General features: G+C 51.1%; 1 protein-coding gene across 1 annotated transcript in view; it reads left to right on the top strand.

Moving 5' to 3' along the window:
• Positions 1 to 25280, top strand: part of MYO18B (myosin XVIIIB) — a gene marked incomplete at both ends in the record, with an annotated part of 248379 nt that overhangs the window by 102701 nt on the left and 120398 nt on the right. The window contains 8 exons of the mRNA XM_080717797.1: positions 319 to 438; positions 1103 to 1211; positions 6072 to 6196; positions 11341 to 11495; positions 16214 to 16337; positions 17465 to 17665; positions 20020 to 20130; positions 23466 to 23570. Of these exons, the coding sequence (XP_080573923.1) occupies positions 319 to 438; positions 1103 to 1211; positions 6072 to 6196; positions 11341 to 11495; positions 16214 to 16337; positions 17465 to 17665; positions 20020 to 20130; positions 23466 to 23570 (1050 nt within the window). The remainder of the gene's footprint in view (positions 1 to 318; positions 439 to 1102; positions 1212 to 6071; positions 6197 to 11340; positions 11496 to 16213; positions 16338 to 17464; positions 17666 to 20019; positions 20131 to 23465; positions 23571 to 25280) is intronic.

Genomic DNA, 25280 nt, shown 5'->3' with positions numbered 1-25280 from the left:
TTTATTTTGAAACAGCATCTCTAAGTTGTGGAGGGCCTCACTCCCCGTCCCTTTTAAAGCCAATAACCAGACAAGCATTCTGCTTGGTTTAAGGTTACTCAACTAGTGAGTGTTAGTCCAGGAATTCTAGCTTGCCAGCAGCAGCAGCAGCCTGGAATCTGTCCTCTTACCCCTCCTTTAGGCTGTGGAGAAGGGCTGCTTCTCCCCAGCCTGGAGAAGTGGCCAGTGGTTGTCCAGAGGTGACCCGGCAGGGAGGGTGCGTGGGGGAGAGGGGCTGGGGCCTCAGTGGGTGACCCTCCCCTGGCCACCCCTCCCCAGATTGCTGACCTGACCTCAGAACTCGCTGACGAGCGCTTCAAGGGCGACATGGCCTGCCAGGTGCTGGAGAGCGAGCGGGCGGAGAGGCTGCAGGCCTTCCGGGAGGCCCAGGAGCTCAGGGTGAGTGTCAGGGTGGCCAGGAGAGGCTGCGCCCGCCTCCTGCTGCCCACAGCTGGGATGAGTGAGTGTAAGCCAGACACACAAGGGACCAGCTCCCATGTCAGGGTCCTGGGGTGGGGGGCAGGTGGCTCTTCTGCAGGCCTGGCCTTGGCAGTGCCACGGAGGTGCGGTGAGTGGGGACCGTGGAGGTGCCCTGGGTGCGATGGTTGACGTGGCTCCTATCGAGCTGCAGTTGAGACCTCGTCGGAGTCCATTTTTGTTACTGTAATGCAGTACCAGAGGCGGGCTTTTTTTATGAAGAAAAAAGATTTATGTGATTCACAGTTTGGGAGGCCGGGAGTCCTACACGGGGCATTCTTATTACACTGATTTTCTAGCTGTAAATTATTTATGGCAGAAATACGGACACAGGGGAGCGGTCCCCATGCTGAATGGGGAGTAAGGATAAGGGGCCAGGCTGGGTCCTCTCATACAACTCACAAGAATTACATCCTAGCAATGCAAGACCTCACCTGGGCTCCCCCAAAAAGCCCTTCATCCCTCTGAGGACGCCCCAGGCCCCACCTCTTCACACAAGACAGAGGGCCAGTCTCCCGAGTATGGACCCTGGGGGGACAGACCGAGCCGCGTCCACCCCAGGGCTGACCTCTGCCCCGTCTTCCAGAGCAAGTGCGCGCAAGTCCAGAAGACCCTGGGGAATGTGGAGAAGCAGCTGGAAGAAGCCCAGCAGAAGATCCAGCTGAATGAAGTGGCAAAGAGTCACACGGCTGGGGGTACGCCGCCCGGGAGGCTTGGAGTCGGATGCGGGCGGGGGGATCCGTTCATTTACTCAATCATTCATTCACAGATGCACTGCAGATTCATTCATTCACAGTTACCACACACTGAACACTACATTGGGGGCTGGGACTGTGCTAAGTAAACACGCGCAGGCCCTGCCCCCCGACATTTACAGTCGATGCAACAGGCAGGCATCGTAGACAGGAGGCACGGTACCCCGAACTGTCGGTTACCAACGTGACAGGTGCTGCCCACAGCAAAGAACAATAGTGAAGCCGGGCGTGGTGTGCATGCCTGTAATCCCAGCATTCGGGAGGCTGAGACAGGAGGACTGCGGGCTGGAGGCCAGCCTCAGCTACTTAGCGAGGCCCTCTGCAACTCAGTGAGACCCCGTTTCAAAATAAAGAATAAAAAATAGGGCTGGGGGTGTAGCTCGAAGGTAGAATGCCCCTGGTTCCATCCCCAGTACTTAAAAAAAAAAATAGGGACAGAGGCTCCCTAAACGTGACACTTTTGCATTCGTAGGAATATTCTATAAACTTTGACTCAGGTGGAACCCATGACATTGTTTCTGGATTTCTATCTTGGTCCCTTCTCTTGTTGGAGGGGTGGCTTGGGGTGAAGACCTGGGTCCTGCTGTGCCTCCGTTTCCCCACCTTTCAAACAGAGATAGTCATAGACAACTCATAGAATCATTTCACCCTTTGGGGGGCACAGCGTGCTGGCCAGCTATTAGCAGCAGCTTCTGTATTATCATGAGAAACAGTGGTGCCCGAGATGGGAGGGTGGCAGGTTCAAATCCAGCCTTAGCAACTTAGACTCCATTTCAAAATAAAAAAGGTAAAAAGGGCTAGGTGTATAGCCTAGGGGTAGAATCCCCCCTGGGTTCAGTCTCCAGCACCAAAAAAAAAGACTGCTATGACATCATCACTGTGACATCATCACTGTCCCCATTCTATAGATGACAAAACTGTCCCGCCCTCTGGGGAGAAGGGGAGGGGCTCCTCCTGCTTCCCCCAGTGACGCATGATCTCGGTAGCGCCAGGAATTTCTGGCCATGCTCTTCCTCGGTGACTGCCTGGGGACCCGTCTCCCATGACTGGCTGACATGGTGACGTCTTTGGTTACCACGGCGTTTCTGATCCTCCCCAGCCTGCCGGAGTCAGATGAGAAGGGCGCCCGCTGTGTCTGCCTGTATACAAGCTGGCATCATGGCTTCGGTGTTTCTGGAGAATTTATGCCCTTGAAATGTCAGGGATACTCCAAGGGGTAGGAGTCGGGAATCCACAAAGAAATACCAAACACCCTGGTCTCTGCCACACTCTTGTCCTGTGAGCATCCAGGCTGCTGGGAGGGCAGACATTTGCAAGGCCATCATGGAGGAGCTGGGACTCTCTGATTTGGGAGAGCCAACAAGGTGGGTACACAGAGCAGCGTGTTGGCTCAGAACCAGCAACGCAGGAGAGCATAGTGTCCCCGGAAGAGGCTCCGCACCAGCCCCACCCGGCAGAGATGCACGTCTACAAGATGGTCTGGGGTTTGATTTCCTCTAGAAAGATCAGGGAGCCGATGCTCCGGGGAGACGCGCCGTACTCCAGAGCACATCAGTTACGAAGCTAAATCGGCTCTCAGCCCCGGGCGCTCATTCCCGGAAGCCAACCCGCAAATATTGTGTTTTTCATTATGAAAGTAATACATACTCATTATGGGAAATTTCAAAAACATAGGAAAGTTGAAAGAAGCCATAAAACACTTAAATCATGCCATGGCACAGCGGCACCAGGCCTGCCTCCATAGATCAAGTTGGAGTATTAATTATGAAGAATATATATTTTTTCTTTATGCCTGACTAAATATTTGAAGAGAACCTTTTATGATAAGCACCCATCGCTGAGCTGGGCACCAGGGGCGACAGAGGACTTTTTTTTTTTTTTTTTTTGGTGGTACTGTAGATGAAACCCAGGGGCCTTCTACCTCCGGGCTACACTCCCAGACCTATTTTTTATATTTTATTTGGAAACAGGGTCTCTTAAGCCAGCCTCGGCTGGCTTTGAACCTGCATGATCCTCCTGTCTCTGCCTCCCAAACACGGGGGTTACAAGCACGCGCCACCATGCCCGGCGACAGAAGACTTTTGACGGGGACTTGTAGTCAGAGAACTTGTAAATGTGGGGTTCAGATAAAGCCAGGGGAAGAGGACTGGGTGTTGAAGGGCTGGATTATGCATACCCACCCAAAGTGGCATCCTGGGCAGGGCAACTGCAGGGAGAGATGACCTCTGAAGGATGGGACAGCTCCCCACCTTGCTGCTCCTTTTAGTGCAAGCTGGTGCCAAACCTGTGGGCAGCTGAGGCAATGCATTCTGCTGCCTTCTCCCCTCCTGGCCATGCTGCTGGCCACCCCAGGGTGTTTCCTTGTGGGGGACAGGATTCTCTTCCCATCATGCTTGTTTACCTCGGTGGGAAATTGCACAAACTTTAACTCCTTAAGATGGTATCGTTCTTCTTTTAAGCTAGCAATATAGGAATCTTTATTGAGGTTACCTCTTCTAAGAGGTTGAAACTATCCATCTGTCCATTCATCGTCCACCCATCCACCCATCCATCCATTCATCCATCATCCATCCATTCCCCCATCCATCCATCCATCCATCCATCATCCATCCATCCATCCATCATCTTATCCATCCATTTACCCATCCATCTGTTCATCCATCCATCCACTCATCCATCCGTTCATCCATCCATCCACCCATCCATCCACACAACTAATCTACCCTGTTATCCACTTATGTATTCATTTATCAACCTGTTTTTCCATCTATCCAGTTATCTATACATCCTTGCATTCACCTGTCCATCCAGCCAGCCATATTTCACCCATCTCCTATCCTTCATCTATCCACCCATCCATATAACTATCCTATTATTCACGTATCTGTGTATTTTCCAGTCTTTTCATCCATCTATCCATCCATTCACCCACCCACCCATTTATCCATCTGTACACCACCTGTCTATCCCTCTAATATTCATCTATTTACCATTACACTTGCCCACACACTACCCATTAGTTCTCCACCCTACCATGTATCTAGTCACTCACCTATTTATTCACCCATCTGCCCATTCATCCTTCTGCACCTCCAATGAGATGGTCACTTACCATATCACCTGCACTAGATCATGTTCTCAGCACACACCAGTGAAGAAGTTCATTACTCTTGTGAACCCGCATCCTCTTTGCATTTCCCATGAACTTTCCTATAAGAGCCTCAGTCATGCCAAGCCAAAGCTCTCCTTTTATACGCTGTGTTCCCACTAGATTATACTGAAGATGGATGGAAGTGGTTTCTCTTTTATTTGTTTTATTCATTGTACCTGGTACAGAATAGCATTCTCAGTGAGTGTTCAAATGGCTGAAAAAACAGGAGGATGGATGGATGGATGGATGGATGGATGGATGGATGGATGGATATATGGATACAGATGGATATATGGATGGATGGATGGATGGATGGATATATGGATATATGGATGGATGGATGGATGGATGGATGGATGGATATATGGATAGATAGATGGATATATGGATGGATGGATGGATGGATGGATGGATGGATGGATACATGGATGGATGACTGGATAGATGGATATATGGATAAATAAATAGATGGATAGATGGATAAATGGATGGATGGATGGATGGATGGATACATGAATGGGTGGATGGATGAATTGATGGATAAATAAATTGATGGATGGATGGATGGATGGATGGATAGATGAATGGATGGATACATGAATGGGTGGATGGATGAATTGATGGATAAATAGATGGATGGATGGATGGATGGATGAATGGATGGATAGATGGATGAATGGATGGATAGATGGATGGGTGGATGGATAAATGGATGCATGAATGGTAGATTTTTAAAAAGTGGTTGGTTTCTATTGGAGCTCTCCATTTGGAAAAAATTTCACACCTTCATTAAGGGACCTTATTGTATTATTCAGATAGTCAAAATAGAAGATGACTTCTATTCAGCCGAAGTTTTAGTTAAGCCAGTGATTTTTTTTTTTTTTTTAGATTTTTACCAAACCAAGGAATTGGGCTTCCATATTATTTCATGGAGACATCTTGTAGTCAGAGTTTCTGTTGCTCTGTACTTAACAGACTTTGAGTTATTTCTAAGCCATGTCTTTGTTAACTCAACCAGCAGTCAGTGAGCCCAGGCTCTGTGCCCCTGACCTGGTTGGTGAATAGGAAGAGTCTTCTTGTCTGGTCACCGTGTTGGCTTCCTGAAGCACACGGCAAGCTTGTGCCAGTAGGTTTGGGGAGCAGGAACACGGGCCAGTCTTCTAGAAGATGTTAGGGGCTCCCAGATGATCAAAGCAGCTTCTGGACCCTTACGGATTATGACATTTCATTGAAAAAAGAAAGGTTTGCATGTATTGTAGAGACCAATGAACAGTGTAGGGAAACTGATCTCTCCACAGTGCAGTCAAGGAGTTTAGCCAACTGGGGGTAATCAGGAGGGGCTGCCTGGAGTAAGCATTTTTAAACTTGGACAATCAGCATCGTGTCATTTTTGTTCATTTGTTATTGATGCATTATGATTCTGCAGGCTCACAGGATCCAGAGTGCTATATTCATACCTGCATAGAGCATAATTTCCACTCACTTGGCTTTTTGCATACAGTTTCACACGACTCCTGGTATCTTTCCAAATTATCAGCACGGTTTCTTAATCTGAAGTCCAGGGCGGAGGTTCAGGGGCTCCGTGAAAGCTGTGGGCTTGTGTGTGCCCACTTGGCCTCCTATCCCGGCCTCCCCAACTCTCTTCACAGCTGACGAGTGGCAGATGCGCTTGGACTGCGCTCAGATGGAGAACGAATTCCTCAGGAAGCGTCTGCAGCAGTGTGAGGAGAGGCTGGCCTCCGAGCTGGCCTCCAGGACGGAGCTGGAGCAGAGGGTAAGAGCGCGAGCGAGGGCAGCCCCACGGCTTGGCGGAGCCCAGGGGAGGGCAGGAGGCCACGGGACGCCCCAGCCGCCCACCTGTGGAGCTGCTACAAACGCTGGCCTCCTGGGGCAGGAAAATGGTTTGTCTACGTGTGGGTCTGCTACCCAAGGAACGGCTGCTTTGTGGCGCATCGGACATTAACACAGGACATCTGAGTTCTGCTTTTGCTGGGACATTGTGGAAATCGCATTACCCCTTGGGCCCCCCTCAGATTCCTTCTAAGCAACCCTGTGGCCATCAGTGAAGAGGGCATATTTAAAAGTACATGAACCTTGTGGCATTTGGGTCTCAAATAGTTACACTGAAATCTTGCAAATAATCCACATTTGGCACAAAGTCCTTGATAAGATTTCAGTGTTATTTGGAAATATATGTTCACATTCATAGTTATATATAATATATATGAGATATTTTATTATATATAACATATATAACAATATTATACATATATTACATTAATTATACACACACATATATATGTGTGTATATATATATTTATATATATATATTTATATATATATATATTTAGTGGTACTGGGGATGGAACCCAGGGGCCTTCTACCTCCGGGCTATACTCCTAGACCTGTTTTATATTTTTATTTGGAAACAGGGTCTCTTAAGCCAGCGCGGCTGGCTCCGAGCCAGCGCGATCCTCCTGTCTCCGCCTCTCAAGCATGCGCCACCACGCCTGGCTACATATATATATATATATATTTTGATACCAGGGATTGAGCCCAGTGGTATTTCTAACCCTGGGATATACCCCCAGCCCTATTTTATATTTATTTATTTATTTATTTATTTATTTATTTATTTATTATTTTGCGGTACTAGGGATGGAACCCAGGGGCATTCTACCTCCGAGTTACACACCCAGCCCTATTTTTTAATCTTCATTTCGAAACAGTTGCAGAGGGCCTCACTATGTGGCCGGGGGCTGTCCGCAAACCGCGATCTTCCTGTCTCAGCCTCCCGAATGCTGGGATTACAAGCGTGCGCCACCACACCCGGCTCTGTTTTATTTTTTATTTGGAAACAGGGTTTCATGAAGTTTCTGATAAGCGTCACTAAGTGTCTGAGGCTGAGCTCGAACCTGCGACCCTCCTGTCTCAGCCTCCCTAGAACTGGGATTATGGGCATCCACCCACACACCTGCCTTAGACTTGCAACGTTTTTACTGGTATCTGCTGTATTTGCTGTTGTTTTCTTGGTGTCTAGTAGCATGCCTACTATATAATAAGCAATCAGCAGACATCTGTCAATTAAACCACTTGTGAATTAAGGAAAAAATTATACTTTTAAAATGGAGACACTGCATCCATTTTCATTGCCTCTAATATTACCTGCTACGTACGTCCTCTGCATCTCATCGGGAAGGAAGCCTGTAATCTGGCTTCCTTGCCTTCAGCCTCTCCCCAGCCACCTGCCACAGGGCAGCCAGGAGACCTTCTTTATTTTTTTATTGGCAGTATTAGAGCTCAAACCCAGGGGCATTCTACCTCCAAGCTACACACCAGCTCTATTTTATTTATTATTATTATTATTATTATTATTATTATTATTATTATTATTATTATTTTGGTGGTACTGGGGTTCCTGGAAGCCCTTCTACCTCCGGGCTACACTCCCAGACCTATTTTATACTTTTTATTTGGAAACAGGGTCTCCTAAGCCAGCGCGGCTGGCTCCAAACCAGCGCAATCCTCCCGTCTCCGCCTCCCAAGCGCGGTGCGCCACCACGCCCGGTTCATTTTTTTATTTTGAAACAGGATCTGAGTTGTCAAAGGCCTCGCTAAGTTGCTAAGACTGGCCTCCAGTTGTGATCCTCCCGTCTCAGCCTCCCAAGTACTGGGATCACAGGCGGTACGTGTGACTCCATGCCCGGCTCCAAGAGACGCTCCAGTCTTTCTGCTCGCTCTAGCGTCCGTGTCATCCTGATTTTCCCCCTGTGCGTTTTGTAGGTTTGACTGTGAGCTCATCCTCGGGCGGCTCCTCGGCTCCCACCCCAGCCATCCGAGGCGTTCTGAGTTGTGGAATGTGTTTACTCTTTTCTCTCATGGTGATTTTGCTCTGTGTAGCTGGCTGCTTTTATTTTATGAGTTCATCTTTAGCAGATGTTTAAAGCTCTTACGGAGATTACTGGGAGTCCTCAGATAGCGGGCCGTGGGAGTGAGTGTCCCTGTGGAAGAAACACGCGGGCAGCAAAACCTGAGCTCGGGCGACGTCGTGAGTCTCGGATTTTTACAACGGATAAGGATCTCCAGACCCACATGAGGCACATATCTGAGCTTTTGCTTTAATTTTTAACAATTATGAACAAATTTATATAATAGCATTTAGGAGATGCAGCTCGGGCTGTACGTAGAACAAAATGCTAATACACATTTGCATCTTCAGAATAAAAGAGGAGCTGGTGTGGTGGTGCATGCCTGTAATCCCAGTACTTGGGAGGCTGAGACAGTAGGATTGCAGGTTTGAGGCCAGCCTCAGCAACTTACACACCTGTTTCAATTAAAAATATAGAGGGTTGGGGGTAAGGTAGCTTGGAGATAGATTATCCCAGAGTTCCATGCCCAGTACCAAAAAAAAAAAAGGAAAATATTTTAGATAATTATTAGAGGTTATTTTCTTTAATAAATCAAAAAAGTAATGAAAAATAAAATGATATACATATATACATATATGAGTATATACATCATACGCATGTGCCATTTAGGCATATATGTTACTTTTGGCCTTTTTCTCATGGAAATTCTTTCTTTCCCACCCAGAGCCAGCGCGGCTCAGGCTTCCTTCACCTGCTGGCCATTGCCAGGGCTCTATTTTCCCTTCTCTCTGGGGTGCTTTTGAGGATCCTCGACATTGCGGGGGTCTCCATCCTGCCTCCCTCCTTTGCTGGGTCCAAGGGCGCGTCTCCTGTCCCTGGATATTCAAGCAGAAATCTCTTTTCCCACCGATGCTTCTACATGTACCAAGGTCCTCCTCCCTCACCCTGGCTTCTGAAATATCGGTCTCTACCCTTCTTCTGGTTTTGTTCTTTATTTCTGAAGTGCTGAAATTCACCCCCCCCCCTTTTTTTTTGGTGGTACTGGGGTTCCTGGAAGCCCTTCTTCCTCCGGGCTACACTCCCAGACCTATTTTATATTTTTGAAACAGGGTCTCTTACGCCAGCACGGCTGGCTTCGAACCTGCGCGATCCTCCTGTCTCCGCCTCCCAAGCGCGGGGATTAAAAGCGTGCGCCACCACGCCCGGCCCCCCCTTTTTTTTTAAAAGAGCCAAACACTAGAGCTAGGACCGGAAGCACCCTCACCTCCCTGCGGCGTAACCTTGTCTAGCCCCCCGAGATGAACGTGGAGGGCACCTGGCCTCTTTGCCCGCCTCTGGGGTTCCCTACGATGATCAGAATCCTTACCTGTCTACACTCTAGCCAAGGACGCGCTGGCAAATGGCTCACAAAGCTCTGACCTGCAGCGTTGGCCAATTTCCAGGGTGTAAACTCTCCATCATGGCCGATTTCCAGTTATCACCCTAACGCCTCTGGACCTGGAGTCGGGAAACAGAGCAGAGCGTTGGTCCTTGTGAGCTGGTGCCAGCCAGCTCCGCCACTCCGCTGCCTCTGGCCATGTTTATTTTTTTCTCCTTCTAAAAGTGTCGGATTCTCTCTCACTCCTGGGCCTTTGCATATGATGCTTCTCCTTCCCAGACCACGCCATCTCTATCCCCCCCTTCCTTTATACTGCTGCTTGTAAGTTCTTGGCTTCAGTGTCACCCCAGAAGGTCATCATGGATGTAGATTAGGAACCCGCAAGTCGACTTCCAAAATCTGAACCTGACTCTGCTGTATCATAATTATTTCGTTCCTGCTATTACCATTTATTGTAAGAACTGCAGGGTGGGCTGCTTCCCGGCCTTTATATTCCTGGGGTGACAGAAACACGTCATGGATCGCCGAGCAGAGGCTTGGTCACCTGGGAATCTGCAAGTGGTGACCTGAGACTCAGAATCTTCTCACCACTTTGAGATGGTTCCACGGTCTCTTCAAAGATGGACGTGTTACTGTGATTCTCAAGAGACATCCGACACCACAGATGCACACAGAAGGGCTGTCGAAAGGAAACGGTTCAGTTCTTTTATTTATTTATTTATTTTGGTGGTACTGGAAATTGAACCCGGGGGCATTCGACCTCTGAACTACACCCCCAGCCCTATTTTTTATTCTTTATTTTGAAACAGGGTCTCACTAAGTTGCAGAGGGCCTCACTAAGTAGCTGAGGCTGATCTTGAACCTGCGATCCTCCAGTCTCAGCCTCCCGAATCCTGGGATTACAGGCACGATGCCGCCATGCCCGGCCAGACCAGCTCTTTAATAACAGATTCAAAAGCCGTGTCCAATTCCCCAAGAAAGGAGAATATCCACGCTACATTAAAAAGTAATAAAACTGCAACCTTTTCTGAGTGGCGGATTCTAAGAAAACATCGCATTTGCCTGCAAATAGTGAATTCAGAATTACAGGCTTCATTACCTCCGGGTTTTGCTTATTTAAAGCAGTTCTGTAATGAGGCCATTCCTTCCATGCGAGTGTGCCGAGCTGCAGTCTCCCAGGTCTAAACTAGGTCACCTGGGCGGGCGTTTCCCGCAGGAGGACTCTGGAGCCTGGCTTCTCCTCTCTTCCTTGAAGGCCGTGTGTGGCCCCGTCTCAGGCAGCCCAGCCAGGGTGCCACCGATCGCTTCAGCCTCCAGGGCCGGCTTCACGGGCTTCCTGCTCAGATTTTTCTGGGTACCATATTGGTGGCTTCATAGCTGGTCCTTGAAAATGTCTCAGTGATGCCAGCCCAATAGGGGCCAGAATCATCCGGTGTCGAGTTGAGACTGGGCAGGTGAAATCTCTGTGGGCGTGTTGGCAGGAGGTTCATAGCAGCCTAAGGGGTTGATGTCATGACATTCATTTTCCTTCCCAGCCAACCCAGGCCGGGCTCAGAGGACCTCCCGGGATGCGATTCCAAGAGCAGATGAGACGGCATCTCCCCTGCGACTGGAATTGCACCAGCTCGTGCTGCACCCAGAACCCAGTAATCCCTTCTCTTCTTCCCACAGCTCGGGGAGCTGCAGGCTGCGTATGAGGAAGCCAAGAAGACGGCGCATCAGCTGAAGAGGAAGTGCGGCCGGCTCACCTGGGACCTGGAGGACACCCGCGTCCTGCTGGAGAACCAGCAGGGCCGGAACCATGAGCTGGAGAGGAAGCAGAAGAAGTGAGCTGGGCCGCCCGGGCCGGGCGGGCGGGCCAGGGCCAGGGTCTTCTGGGCTCCTCTGGCGTCTCCTCAGTAGGCCTCTTGATCCGCAGGACCTGGTCCCCTTCTCTGCCTAGACCCCCTTCTGATCTCCGCCACGCCTTAGTCCTGCATGATTTCACCAAAATTTCAGGAAGAATTCATTCTTTTAAAAATATGTATTTATTTATATTGATAATTAATATAAATAATCAATAATGATCATACTACTAAATAATATAATTTATATAATAATTATATATATATATATATATATATATATATATATATATATATATATATTTGGCACTGCAGATAGAACCCAGGGGCTTTCTACCTCCAAGCTACCCCAGCCCTATTTTTTTTATTCTTGTTTTGTTTTGTTTTGTTTTGTGGTACTGGGGATAGAACCCAGGGCCATTCTACCTCCAAGTAACACCCTAGCCCTATTTTTATTTTATTTTTTGTGGTACTGCAGATGAACACCCCCAGCCCTATTTTTAAATTCTTTTTTAATTAATTTTTTTTGGGGGTACTGGGGTTCCTGAAAGCTCTTCTACCTCCAGGCTACACCCTCAGACCTATTTTTTATTTTTGGAAACAGGGTCTCTTAAGCCAGCCCGGCTGGCTTCCAACCTGCATGATCCTCCTGTCTCCGCCTCCCAAGCGCAGGGAATACAAGTGTGCGCCACCACGCCCGGGTTAATTCCTTATTTTGAAACGAGGTCTCACTGAGTTGCAGAGGGCCTCGCTAAGTAGCTGAGGCTGGCTGCGAAGCCAGACCCTCCCGTCTCTGCCTCCCGAATGCTGGGATTACAAGCGTGCGCCACCACGCCTGGCTAAGAACGCATTCTTTTATTTATTATTCAAAGGGATGGAAACACAAGGTAATCTACCTTCCAGCTACACCCCAGCCCTTTATTTATTTATTTATATTTTGAAACAGAGTCTTGTTAAGTTGCTAAAACATCTTTTCTCATGCCCAGCCTCATACCTGTGACCCCACCGGGGAACTGTCTTGGCCTCTCTGGGGCTCGACATCACTTCCTTCATCAAGAGAAGGTTGGCGGTGGAGGATGGAGGCCGCCTGGCGGGGTGGTCAGGAGCCTGGGTGCTGCTTTAAGCCATCCGTGGTCCAGTCCCAGCAGGGTATCTCTGGAACCCTGTGACCTTGAGCGGGCTCCAACCCTTCTGGGCCTCAGACTCCTTACCTGTAGGTTGGACCGAGCGCGCCCCCTTGTGGTCGGTCAACGAAGTGTGCTCCGCGCGGCCAGAGGGACTGATTCAGATTTCTACATCCATGGGGCTGGGCATACTTGCAGAGACGCATCCCAGCCCCCGGCCTGTGCATCCTCGGGCCTGCCTGGCACCGGGAGCCCTCCAGGCCTGTCCAGCTGGGCTCTCCTGGGCAGTGAAAGGAGCCCAGGTATGACCCATGTTGAGCCTGGCAAGCTGTGATAGAGATTTCCTAGGAGGTGAAGAGGTACCCCGCAGCCTCCTCTTAGGCCCAAAGGCAAAGGAAAGTTCCTGTGTGAGCTGTGCTTTTGAGGACGGATCCTTTCCCAAGAGGCAGCAGACAGTGTTCCATCGCCATGGGGGTAGAAAAGAGTTCCGACTCCTTCTACATTGAATATTATTTCTTTTATTCATCCTCAAACTTCATAAGCTGGGTTTTTTTTTTTTTTTTTTTTTTTTTTTTTTTTTTTTTGTGTGTGTGTGTGTGTGGTACTGGAACCCAGGGGCATTCCATATCCGAGCTACATCCCAGCCTCACTGAGTTGCAAAGGGCCTCACTAAGTAGCTGAGGCTGTCGATGAACCACGATCCTCCTGTCTCAGCCTCCCAAATGCTGGGATGACAAGCGTGCGCCACCGCGCCTGGCTTGTTTTTTTTATTTTTTCTTCATGAAAAACAGAAAGCACCTTGGGGGTGTGGCTAGCCTGCTCCCCCAAGTAAAAAGCATGTTCTCTTCTTAAGGATACTTTACTGTGTTCCCCCTACCCCTTCACCGTGGGGTGAGAGGGCTGGCCCCGCTAATGGGCGGGGAGCTGGCCTTGGGAATTTGTACAGCCAGAAAGATTCCATCTCTCTGGTCGTTCCTCCATCTCCTGGGGATAACCCCTCAGAGGATACTCACAAAGCTCCCCACGATGGCCCTGGGGTCACTGTTTCTCCGCACTGACATTTCCTTCTTTCCAGACGCACCTAATGCCCTCAGTTCTGCTGCCCTCTCTTGGCAGAACCGTATGATCAGTGATTGCTGGTCACACGCCGTCCTTTCTCCAGGTAGATTAGTATTTCACCGGGAGCCGCGGAAGTCTCTGTCTAAGGGCAGAAATTCAGGCAGAATGGCTCCGGCGAGGGAAAGATCTAGAAGCCAGTTGCACTCCTTGCCCCTCTGCCTGTCCACGTTGTCCACGTTGGCTCAAGTCATAGACGCCACTGGGCTGGGCCCGGGATGAAGGGGCGTCTCCGTGCCGGCAGAGTTTCGCATCCCCACCTTGGCGTCTGAGTTCAGAGTGGTCCAGAGAGAGCTGGCCTCTTGTTGCCATGGTTACTCCACGCATGGGTCACAAAGCTCAGCTGAAGGGATGGTGGAACTCTTGGGGTGAGCCCCGGGCTAGGCTCCCCGACTCCCCAGGCCAGCGCCTCGTGGGTGATGGGTGTGTGCAAATTTGCCTGACCTGGGGTGGGGTTGGTCGGCTCGAGAAGTCAGGGTGCTAGGAGCTTTTCTCTGGCATCAAGTGGCCTGTTGGGTCAAGCCCTCCCCGGCCCTCAGACACTGGCTCCTAGTCCTACCTGTCCAAGCACGTGGACAGGTAGATGGGGCTTAGCTGAGACACGAGGGGAGCTGGGCCGGGCCGTAATTTTGCTGTTTTAGGATCTGGGTGGAGTTCCTCTGTCACTTTTGGGTTCTTCTCTAAGATGGCCTCAGCCTTTACGTCTGTGTACTGGTGCGCGGGCCGCGGGGACCCCTGTGGCACAGGCAGGCACATCAAGGCTTGGGGCCACCCTGCCCACTGTCCTCACAATGTTCTCATTCAGGGACAGCAGACAGCACCCTGGAGTGATGTCATCGACAGCCAATCAGAGAGCTCCCGGGCTGCCCCACCCCGGCAGCGCTCCTTGGGTAGTCCCAGACAGGCATCTGAGATTTGATTGACCAGCTGCCGTCCCAGGATGACATTGTGACAGTCGGGTTCCTTGTCACCAAGGCCCAAATCCCAGGCACCACACCGAGTTCTCTGGATCAGGGGGACCTTTTGTTTGTGACCCGCAGTCACACCTGGCTGAGACCGGGCAGAGAGCCCTTCTGGGTGCCCTCGACGGTGACAGGGACAGAGGCCTCGACACCCGACATTCGAGGGATGACAGGAAGCCCCGGAGGTGCTTCTTACCCAGTGGCCACCGCCCGCAAAGGGCCAGCAGAGCCCCCATGTGGCCGCGTCCCGACGGCCCTCGGCAGGAATGTCCTGACTTTATGTCATCTGCTCGGGCAACAGATGAAGACCAGGTGGTGTGGCGGTGTCTAGCATCTCACTGACAACCGCCGGGCTTTAACTGGGTGTAGGAGTGTGTCGATGTGTGTGTGTGTGTGTGTGTGTGTATGTGTGTGTGTGTGTGTGTGTGTGTGTGTGTGTGTGTGTGTGTATAAACACGCGTGCTTGTTCACCGGTCCCTGAATCTTAGATATCCAACCTGAGCCTAGCAGAGTTCATGGAACTGGACATGTATTGGCCACCAGATAGACTCTCCAACTTCACATAAATGTATATTTAATTTTTGTTCTATAGCCACATATGGTCAAATTCTAATTTTACTTTATATTTTTATCATGTGTTTTTAGAAGAATTCAGTATTTCTTATGGGAACTCAATTTAAGCCCCAAATCTTTGCTCTCAGTATCCTGTTTTTTTTTTTTTTTTTATGTGTGTGTGATACTGAGAATAGAACCCAGGGGTCTTCTACCTCTGGGCTGAACCTCCAACCCTATTTTTAGTTTGTTTGTTTGTTTGTTTATTTATTTATTTATTTATTTATGGTGGTACTGAGGTTCCTGGAAGCCCTTCTACCTCTGGGCTACACTCCCAGACCTATTTTATATTTTTTTCTTTGGAAACAGGGTCCCTTAAGCCAGCGTGGCTGGCTTCAAACCTGTGTGATTCTCCTGTCTCCGCCTCCCAAGCACGGGGATTACAAGCGTGGCCACCACGCCCGGCTAGTCTTTTTATTTTTGAAACAGGATCTCACTGAGTTGCAAAGGGCCTCTCTAAGCAGCTGAGGCTGGCCACAGACTGTGATCCTCCTGTCTCAGCCTCGCGAATGCTGGGATTACAAGCACATGCCACCATGCCCGGCTCCCAGACCTATTTTATATTTTATTTGGAAACAGGGTCTCACTAAGTTGCTGAGAGCCTCACTAAGTAGCTGAGGCTGGCTTTGAACCTGCGAGATCCTCCCGTCTCGGCCTCCCAAGTACTGGGATTACGAGAGTGCGCCACCGCGCCCGGCTTCTTGGTATTCTTAATTTCTACCAATAAGCCATTCACAGTCTTATGCACAGTCGCGGAACAAACCTCCTGCCATCCCTTCTCCTCTTCTCGTGGTCCTTGGCAAACTAGTTACCTCTCTCCAGCTGCTCCCTCCCTGCCTCAGTTTCCCCTGCCGCGATGCCATGACACGTGTCCTGCCTTGTACAGGTTTGACATGCAGCTGGCCCAGGCTCTGGGGGAGTCCGTGTTTGAGAAGAGCCTTCGGGAGAAAGTGACCCAGGAGAACACCGGTGTCCGCTGGGAGCTGGGCCGCCTGCAGGAGCAGCTGAAGGTAACGTCGTGAATCCTCCTTAGACTCATCATGCATACGCTGTGTGAACTAGAGAGGGCTCTGAGCTGCCAGGGTCTACGGCATTACCTCTGAGCCACACCCCTAACCCTATTTTTTAATTTTTTCAATGTGTGAAACAGGGTCTCACTGAGTTGCAAAGGGCCTCGCTAAGTAGCTGAGGCTGTCCACAAACCGCGATCCTCCGGTCTCAGCCTCCCGAAAGCTGGGATTACAAGTGTTCCCCACCACGCCCAGCTCCCAGCATTGCTTAAGAAATCAGACTGTGGCTGGCACGTTGATAATCGGGCCTTCATAGTCTGATGTCAGGATCTTGCACTGGGTCCAGTATGTTGACCTGGGCAACGCAAGAAACTCCGCAAAAAAAAAAAAAAAAATGAGCTACCTAGAGTGGTGTCCAGGGGCCTTGGCCATCCCACACGGACTCAGTCACACCTCGCTGGCTGCACCTTATCTTTCTGTGGCTCCCTATTGCCCTTAGGAGAACCCTGTTCTGCATCCTGCAGCCTGGCATGCAGCTTCCTTCTGACTGAGCCCAAAGAACTCTGTCCCTGGGGCTGACTTCCCTGCTTGGAAGGGTCTTCCTGGACTCTTATGCCCCCTTGATCCCAAGAATAGGTCCCAGCTGCCGCGGATGCCCCTGCACCCTGCTTACAAATGCACTAAACACGAATGGATGTGCTAACGTCTACCTCTAGAGCCACCGGCTTCTCCCCTGGTTCCTCTTCCCTCCTTCCCAGCACAGCCATGGCCAGTGTCCTGCAGGGGGCGCTGTGGGGCCCAGGCGGTGGAGATAGAGCACCACTGCCTGCAGGGGGCGCTGTGGGGCCCAGGTGGCCGAGATAGAGCACCGCTGCCTGCAGGGGGCGCTGTGGGGCCCAGGCGGTGGAGATAGAGCACCACTGCCTGCAGGGGGCGCTGTGGGGCCCAGGTGGTCGAGATAGAGCACCACTGCCTGCAGGGGGCGCTGTGGGGCCCAGGCGGTGGAGATAGAGCACCGCTGCCTGCAGGGGGCGCTGTGGGGCCCAGGCGGTGGAGATAGAGCGCCGCTGCCTGCAGGGGGCGCTGTGGACATGCTCCTCGCTGACTCCGGGCCTGGGTCTCCACAGCAAAAGGAACAGGAGACTATGAAGCTGAAGCAGGAGGTGGAGACTCTCCAAGACCAGAAGCGGGAGCTGCTGCAGGCGTCCTCCGCGGGGGGAAACAGCGTCGCCAGCTTGAAGGACCGGCTCTGGAAGCTGGAGTCGAACGCGCTGGAGCAGGAGAAGCTCCAGACGCAGCAAGAAAGCACCATCCAGCAGCTGGAGCAGGTAGGAGGACCCCGTCCAGGGCCTGGGACCAGAGAGAGAGGCCATCAGAAACGCCGGGTTCCTCATCCTTCTGTCCTGGAACAAGCTCTTAACTCCTGAGGCTGACATTCGGAACCTTGTGACCTAGACTTCTCCCGCTACCCTTCAAGGTCAATATGGCTTCCGCAGAGAGGCCCAGACCTTGCAAACAGCTCCCCCTAAGCCCGTTTACCATTCTATCTCCTTAACTGGAGGTAAGACCCGTAGCCACATCAGGATTTGAATATTTTTATCCCCATCACCATTTCAGATAGGATTTAATTTTTTTTTTGAGGTACTAGGGATGGAACCCAGGGGCATTCTACCCCCGATCCACACCCCCAGCCCTATTTTTTTTTCTTTATTTTAAAATAGTGTCTCACTGAGTTGCAGAGGGCCTCACTAAGTAGCCGAGGCTGTCCTCGAACCGCGATCCTCCTGTCTCAGCCTCCCGAGTTCTGGGATGACAACCATGCGCCACCACGCCCGGCTAGGATTTAAATATTTTTATGTCCATCGCTATAACATCCATTGCCATATCAGATAGAATTTAAATAGTTTCCCTAAGTGCTTCTCTGTCCCTTTATGAAAGTTTCAGGAGGACAGGTTCTTTTATTAATCTTGCTTAGAGCATCCCTGGGATTTAGAATAAGGCCAGGTACACAGCTGGTGCTCCATAACTAACTAATGCTGACCGAGCACCGCCTGGGTGCTTGGACTCGGCCCTATGGCTTCTGCCGCTGCTGCCTCTCATGAATTTCCACAAGACCCTTATGTGGGCACGAGGACTGTGGCCCCCACTCCACAGCGGCAGAAGCTGAGCTGGAGATGGGGCGGAAGTGAGGGCGACGGGACGGGAACCCGAGTCCTCTCACCCCCGAGCCTCAGATGCCTACTGCGTGCACGGCCTCGAGCTCGGAGTGCGAGCCGTGGGGAAATAGAACTGAGGGGAACGAGAAATAAGGCCGGACGTGGTGGCGCACGCTTGTCATCCCAGCCTTTGGGAGGCTGAGACAGGAGGATCGCGGTTCGTGGACAGCCTCGGCTACTTACTGAGGCCCTCTGCAACTCAGACCCTGTTTCAAAATAAAGAATAAAAACAGGGCTGGGAACCGGGCGTGGTGGCGCACGCTTTTCATCCCTGTGCTTGGGAGACTGAGACAGGAGGATCACACAGGTTCGAAGCCAGCCTCAGCTACTTAGTGAGGCTCTCGGCAACTCAGTGAGACCCGGTTTCAAAATAAAGAATAAAAAATAGGGCTGGGGGTGGAGCTCCGAGCCCGTTTCCTCTAGACCCTCGGTCTCCTCCTCTGTAGAGCTCTCTCGGCTGCCCCCAGCCCCAGGGCGAAGTCTGCAAAGGCTCACGGGAGCGGGGGGGGGGGGGGAGATGTTGAAAGTATTTAAAGTTCACTGAGGACCGGGCAGCATCTTGTACCAACCCAGCGGTTCTATAAATGACGAGGATCCTTGTGGGAACCAAGAGGAGAGGGAGCACTTCGGGAAATTGGATGAAGCAGGAGCCAGCGGCAGGGCTCTCAGGGGGCTGGAAGTCACTCAGCTCCCGGGCTCCCTCCCTGCCTGGACTCCGCAGGGCGGGGCGGCCTCCAGCGCCCTTCCCCTTCGCTGCAGGAACTGCCTCCCACCCACTGTGCCCTTGTACACAGAGATATTTATCGGTGACGCTTTTTCTGGCGAGTTTTGTGTGAACTCATATTGGCTTGACACACACCCTACTGCAGATGTCAGGAGCGTCCGAGAGGCCGGCCAAAAACGAGAAAGAGATGAGGAGAAATATTAGATTTGCTTGCTTAGGCGCTCATTTTGGATTATCCTCCCAGAACCTCTCATATTTGAAGGCGAGGAGGAAGGACGTTGGCATTTAAACCGAGCCTGCCATTTACCGGGGGCTGAAACGGGAGCTCAGATCCCTGTTCTCCTCCACCCTCCCACACAGCCAGGCGCATTCTCCAGAATTCCCAAGACCATGATGGTTTGTTCTTCACCTAATTCCCATGTGGGGGACGGCCGTTGAGCTGCGGGGGCAAGGCTGAGCTTTTGCTTCATTTCAGGAGTGTTAAAAAGGATTCTGTGGCAGTATCTACTCTCAGCGGGCGAGGGTGATAGATTGGTGATGTCTGTTACAGCCACGGAAAGGGAGGGAGGGAGGGAGGCAGCAGGTGTCTATGTGTCTACCATCGCTGCCCTTCCAGGGTCCTAGGGAGAGGACTTCCATCCAGGTATTAAAAGCGAAAAATACAACGGGGCCGCTAGGGAACCCGGGCCGGGAAAGTCATGGCGGGCCGCCCTCACGCCCTGCCCTTGCTTACTCTCCCCAGCTCCGCCAGCGGTTTGAGCTGGAGATCGAGCGGATGAAGCAGATCCACCAGAAGGACCGCGAGGACCAGGAGGAGGAGCTGGAGGACGTCCGTCAGTCCTGCCAGAAGCGGGTACGTCCGGGCGGGTCTCGGGAGGAGGAGCGGCGGGCAGGACACGGGCTCTTCTGGCCCCCACCTAAAACCTAAAACCTCAGCGGCTTGGGGGCTTTCCAGGGCTCAGGACAGGAAGTGCCTCTCTTAAATATGGCCCTGGGGCTTCCAGAAGCGTCTGGAAATTGGCATCTTATTGGTCTCCAAAATCTTTACTAAGAACCTTTCATGCCGGGCAGCGTTGGCCGCCCTGGGGAAGGACTTCTGAGACCCAGTGATGGGGCCCCTCCCTCCAGGCAGCTCTTAAATTTCACTTTTACCCTCTGATGTTTACATTTTCTGCAAGCTTTTTGCAGACACGCCAGGTCAGTGCATCAGAAAGCAATAACCAGCCGGGTGTGGTGGCACACGCTTGTCATCCCAGCATTCGGGAGGCTGAGGCAGGAGAATTGCGGTTCGCGGCCAGCCTCGGCTACTTAGGGAGGCCCTCTGCAACTCAGTGAGACCCTGTTTCAAAATAAAGAATAAGCCGGGCGTGGTGGTGCACACTTGTAATCCCCGCGCTTGGGAGGCAGAGACAGGAGGATCGCGCAGGTCCTAAGCCAGCCGTGCTGGCTTAAGAGAACCTGTTTCCAGATAAAAATATTTAAAAATTATAGGTCTGGGAGTATAGCCCGGAGGTAGAAGGGCTTCCAGGAACCCCAGTACCACAAAAAAAACAAAAAACAAAAAACAACAACAACAAAAAACAAAAAACAAAAAACAACAACAACAAAAAAAACAAAATAAAAAAACAACCAAACAACAACAACAAAAAAAAGAATAAAAAAATAAATACAGGGCTGGGGGTGTCGTGTCGCTTGGAGGTGAAATGCCCCTGGGTTCGATTCCTGGTAACACACACACACACACACACACACACTAACCTTTGACTCCTTGCCACCTGGAAGCCATTCCTCTTTTAAACAGTCTCTGACGTCTCCCTTCGCGATACAGCCATAGAAAACTGACCACGTATCTAATGCCTCGGCAACGTCCTGCTTCATGTCCGCGCACTAACTTATTTAACAGATCCCCTTCCACTGGACACGTAGGTTGTTCCCAGTTTGCAATGATAATCAATCCCGGGATAAACATCTTTCCAGATGTGTGGACTGATGTGGATTTAAGACCAGTCCTTACAGGGGACCTGCCCAGAACTAAGCCGGTTCTCACATGGGATGTAATCTCATGATTTCATATCAATCTGGCATGACCTCCCTCTCCCATGCCTATGGACACCATGTGAGAATATTCTAGAAAAAACACCCTGGAAAACTGTGCTTTGCTTGACATGCAGATTTTATTATTTTGTATTTATTTTGTATATTTTTGTATATATTTTGGGTGACTTTTAGCTTTTCTGGTCTCCTACAAGCAGAAGCAGGCAGAGTAGCTGCTAGTTCTCGCTTTTCAAGGCGGTTTTGAGATGGATTTGCTCTCTGTAGGAAGGACCACCGCTCATACCTTCTCCCTCTGTGGGTCGGGGTGACGGAAGCCCTGGCCCCGGGTCATGCTCCCTTTCAGGGGAAGGGCGCGCAGGCTTCTGGTTGGTTCCGGGAGAGCCTCCGAGGGCGTCTGTGCCCTTGATGATGAGCCAGGGATGCTACGGACCCTCCGGGTGCTTTTCCCTGGGCCAGTTCACAGAGGGAGAGTGTCAGCCCAGGATGGCACTGTTCCCCAAGACGGTCGCTGGCCCTGGCTTTGCGCAGCGGCCCTGTGCAGCCTCTTAGGTAGTGACCTGGGGGGAAGCTGTGGCCTCCCGGGGTGTAGGGCGATCTGGGGGCAGGAGGGAGGACAGGGCTCTTCTCCGGCTGATTGAAGAGCGCACCGCCCCAGGACTCAGTTTACCCATCTGTGAAACAGGGTCAGCGATGGCTCCAGGGTCCCATAGCCCCACCTCCAGATACCTTCCATTGTAGACCAGAATTGGTTTTTTTTTTTGTTTTTTTTTTTTTTTTTTTTTTTTGTACTAGGGATGGAACACTTTTACCTCTGGGCTACACTCCCAGATCTACATATATATATATATATATATATATATATATATATATTTTTTTTTTTTTTTTTTTTTTTGAAACAGAGTCTCTTAAGCCAGTGAGGCTGGTTTCAAACCTGCGATCCTCCTGTCTCAGCCTCCCAAGTACTGGGATTACAAGTGTAGCACCCCCCCAGCTCCAAATAATTTCAGATGAACATTTTTAAGTGTAAAAAGGTGCATGTGCGCACACACATGCGTATTTTTAACTGTTAAAAGGTCCACACGTGCACCTTTTAAACTTTTTCTTCCCTTTTTTTGTGGTATCAGTGATTGAGTCCAAGGACATCATACCTCTGAGCTACGCCCCCAGCCCTTCTTATTTTTTCTTTTAAAACAAGGTCCCCAGCCAGGCGTGGTGGCGCACGCTTGTCATCCCGGCGCTTGGGAGGCGGAGACAGGAGGATCGCGCAGGTTCGGAGCCAGCCGCGCTGGCTTAAGAGACCCTGTTTCCATATAAAGTTAAAAAATAGGTCTGGGAGTGTAGCCCGGAGAAGGGTTTCCAGGAACCCCAGTACCACCAAAAAATAATAAATTAATAAATAAATAAATAATAAAACAAGGTCTCTCTAGGTTGCTGAGGGTCTGGCTCAGGCGCTGAGGCTGGTCTGGAACCCACGATCCTCTTCTCTGAGCCTCTCTAGTACTGGGATGACGGGCATATGCCTCCACGCCTGGCTGGATAACTGCATTTATTAAGGAAACTGGGTGCATTTTTAATGCTGGCTGTCACCTGCAGAACTTAAAAAAAAAAAAAAAAGACTACCAAGGCTTGGAAAAATTCACACAGGGGCCAAGGCTCAAGGAGGAAGAGCCTTTCTGTCGGGGAACTTGGGTCAGCGGCGAGGGCTCCCCAGAACTGGCCATCTCTCCCCACCGGTACCCAGTTCCCAAACATTTTTTTTTTTTTGGTGGTACTGGGGTTCCTGGAAACCCTTCTACCTCCAGATTACACTCCGAGACCTGTTTCTTTATAATTTTATTTGGAAACAGGGTCTCTTAAGCCAGCGCGGCTGGCTTCGAACCTGCGCGATCCTCCTGTCTCCGCCTCCCAAGCGCGGGGATTACAAGCGTGCGCCACCACGCCCTGCAGTTCCCCAACTTTTATGTTCCCAAGTTTTCTGACACGCAGACCCCCTCCCATTAGCTCTGGTCGCTGGCTCAGAGGGGAGCCACAGCCCCACGTCTCTGCCTCCTGGCGAGGGTCCTGCCTTGCGGGATGTGTCCCCGCAGAGCCAGCTCGCCCCGCCCAGGCACTCACCCGCCCTGTTCCCCGCAGCTCCACCAGCTGGAAATGCAGCTGGAACAAGAATACGAGGAGAAGCAGGTGGCCCTGCACGAGAAGCAGGACCTGGAGGGCTTGATCGGAACCCTGTGTGACCAGGTAAGCGGCCCCCGCCCCTGCGGATGCCCGAGGGCCCCGCCCCTGCTGCTGGGCTCCTGGAGGGATTCAGGCCTCATGCGTGTGTGCCTGTGTGCCCTTCCTTCCTTCCTTCCTTCCCTCCTTCCTTCCTTCCACACTTTGAACCTGGGGTGCTTTACCCTTGACCTTCCTCCCCAGCCCTTATTATACCGAGATGGGGTCTTGCTAAGTTGCCCAGGCTGGTCTCAACCTTGCCATCCTCCTGCCTTGGCCTCCAGGGCTGCTGAGGTTAATGGCGTGCACCACGCCTCCCGGCCAAGACAAGGCTTTTGCCGGCCTCAGCCAGGCTCACTGCCAGGTGGATGCAGCTTGAAACCCGCGGGGCCTTCTGTCTAATGGCTCTGGGTGAGCTAGGCGGCCACTCTGAGTTTCTAGAGAATCAAGCTCTGCGGGGTTGTCGCTGTCGCCGCACACGGGGCGCTCAGGGACAGCGCTGTGGACATTTCGAGCCGGAGCGTTTTGTTTTGGGGGGGCAGTGCGTTGCAGCAGCAGCAGCCCTGCTCTCTCCCGGAAGATCCCAGTACCACCCCCCTTGCCCGCGACACTAGAAATATCTGCAGGCACGGCCAAGTGTCCCTTGAGGACAACGCGAGCCTCCTTCCCAGGAGAACTACTGCTGCGTCCAAGGCGTCGGGCGGAGCGCGGAGCTGGCTCCGAGCTCGGGCCGGAGGGGCCACCCGTCCGCCTCCTGAGTGTCCTTTACCCTGACTGTGGGACGGTATGGGACCCCAGCATGGGAGGGATGCGGGCACGCCTGGCTCCATCTCTTTCTGAAGTACCGCACAGGTGCGTCGTACTGGTGCATTTCTTAACGCATACCCCTGACCAATATCTATTGATCAGCAACGTTCACTCTTTTCCTCTAAGTTGATTTTATTTATTTACCCAGGAATGACATGGCTCCAAAAGCCATCCAGGGCAACCAGGCAAGATAAATGTTCAGTACGCCTTTAAAAATAAACTAGAAGCCAGGCGTGGTGGCACACACTTATGGTACTCGGGAGGCTGAGACAGGAGGATCGCAGGTTTGGGGCCAGCCTCAGCTACTTAGTGAGGCTCTTTCGCAACTCAGTGAGACCCTGTTTCAAAAATAAAAAATAGCCGGGCGTGGTGGCACACGCTTGTAATCCCCGCGCTTGGGAGGCGGAGACAGGAGGATCGCGCAGGTTCGAAGCCAAGAGACCCTGTTTCCAAAAAAAAAAAAAAGTATAAAATAGGTCTGGGAGTGTAGCCCAGAGGTAGAAGGGTTTCCAGGAACCCCAGTACCACAAAAAAAAAATAAATAAATAATAAAAAAATAAAAAATAGGGCTGGGGGTATAGCTTGGAGGTAGAATGCCCCTGGGTTCAATCCACGGTACCGCAAATATAAATAAACAAATGAATTGATTAAAATAAAAAAATAAATATAAAAATAAAATAAACTGGAGCCACACACCTGTAATCCCGGTACTTGGGAGGCTGAGACAAGAGGATCGCAGGTTCGCGGACAGCCTCAGTAAGTAGTGGGACTCTCATCAACCTAGCGAGATCCTGTTTCAAAATAAAAATAGAATAGGGCTGGAAGTGTTACATGGAGGTAGAATACCCCTGGATTCAGTCCCCAGTACCACACACACACAAAAGAAAATTAATAAAAAATAGCCGGGCGTGGTGGCGCACGCTTGTAATC

This window comes from Muscardinus avellanarius, assembly GCF_963383645.1.
Source record: "Muscardinus avellanarius genome assembly, chromosome: 21".
In the NCBI taxonomy this organism is placed as follows: domain Eukaryota; kingdom Metazoa; phylum Chordata; class Mammalia; order Rodentia; family Gliridae; genus Muscardinus; species Muscardinus avellanarius.
Note: the sequence above shows the minus strand (reverse complement) of the source record. Positions and strands in the feature narration are given on the sequence as shown.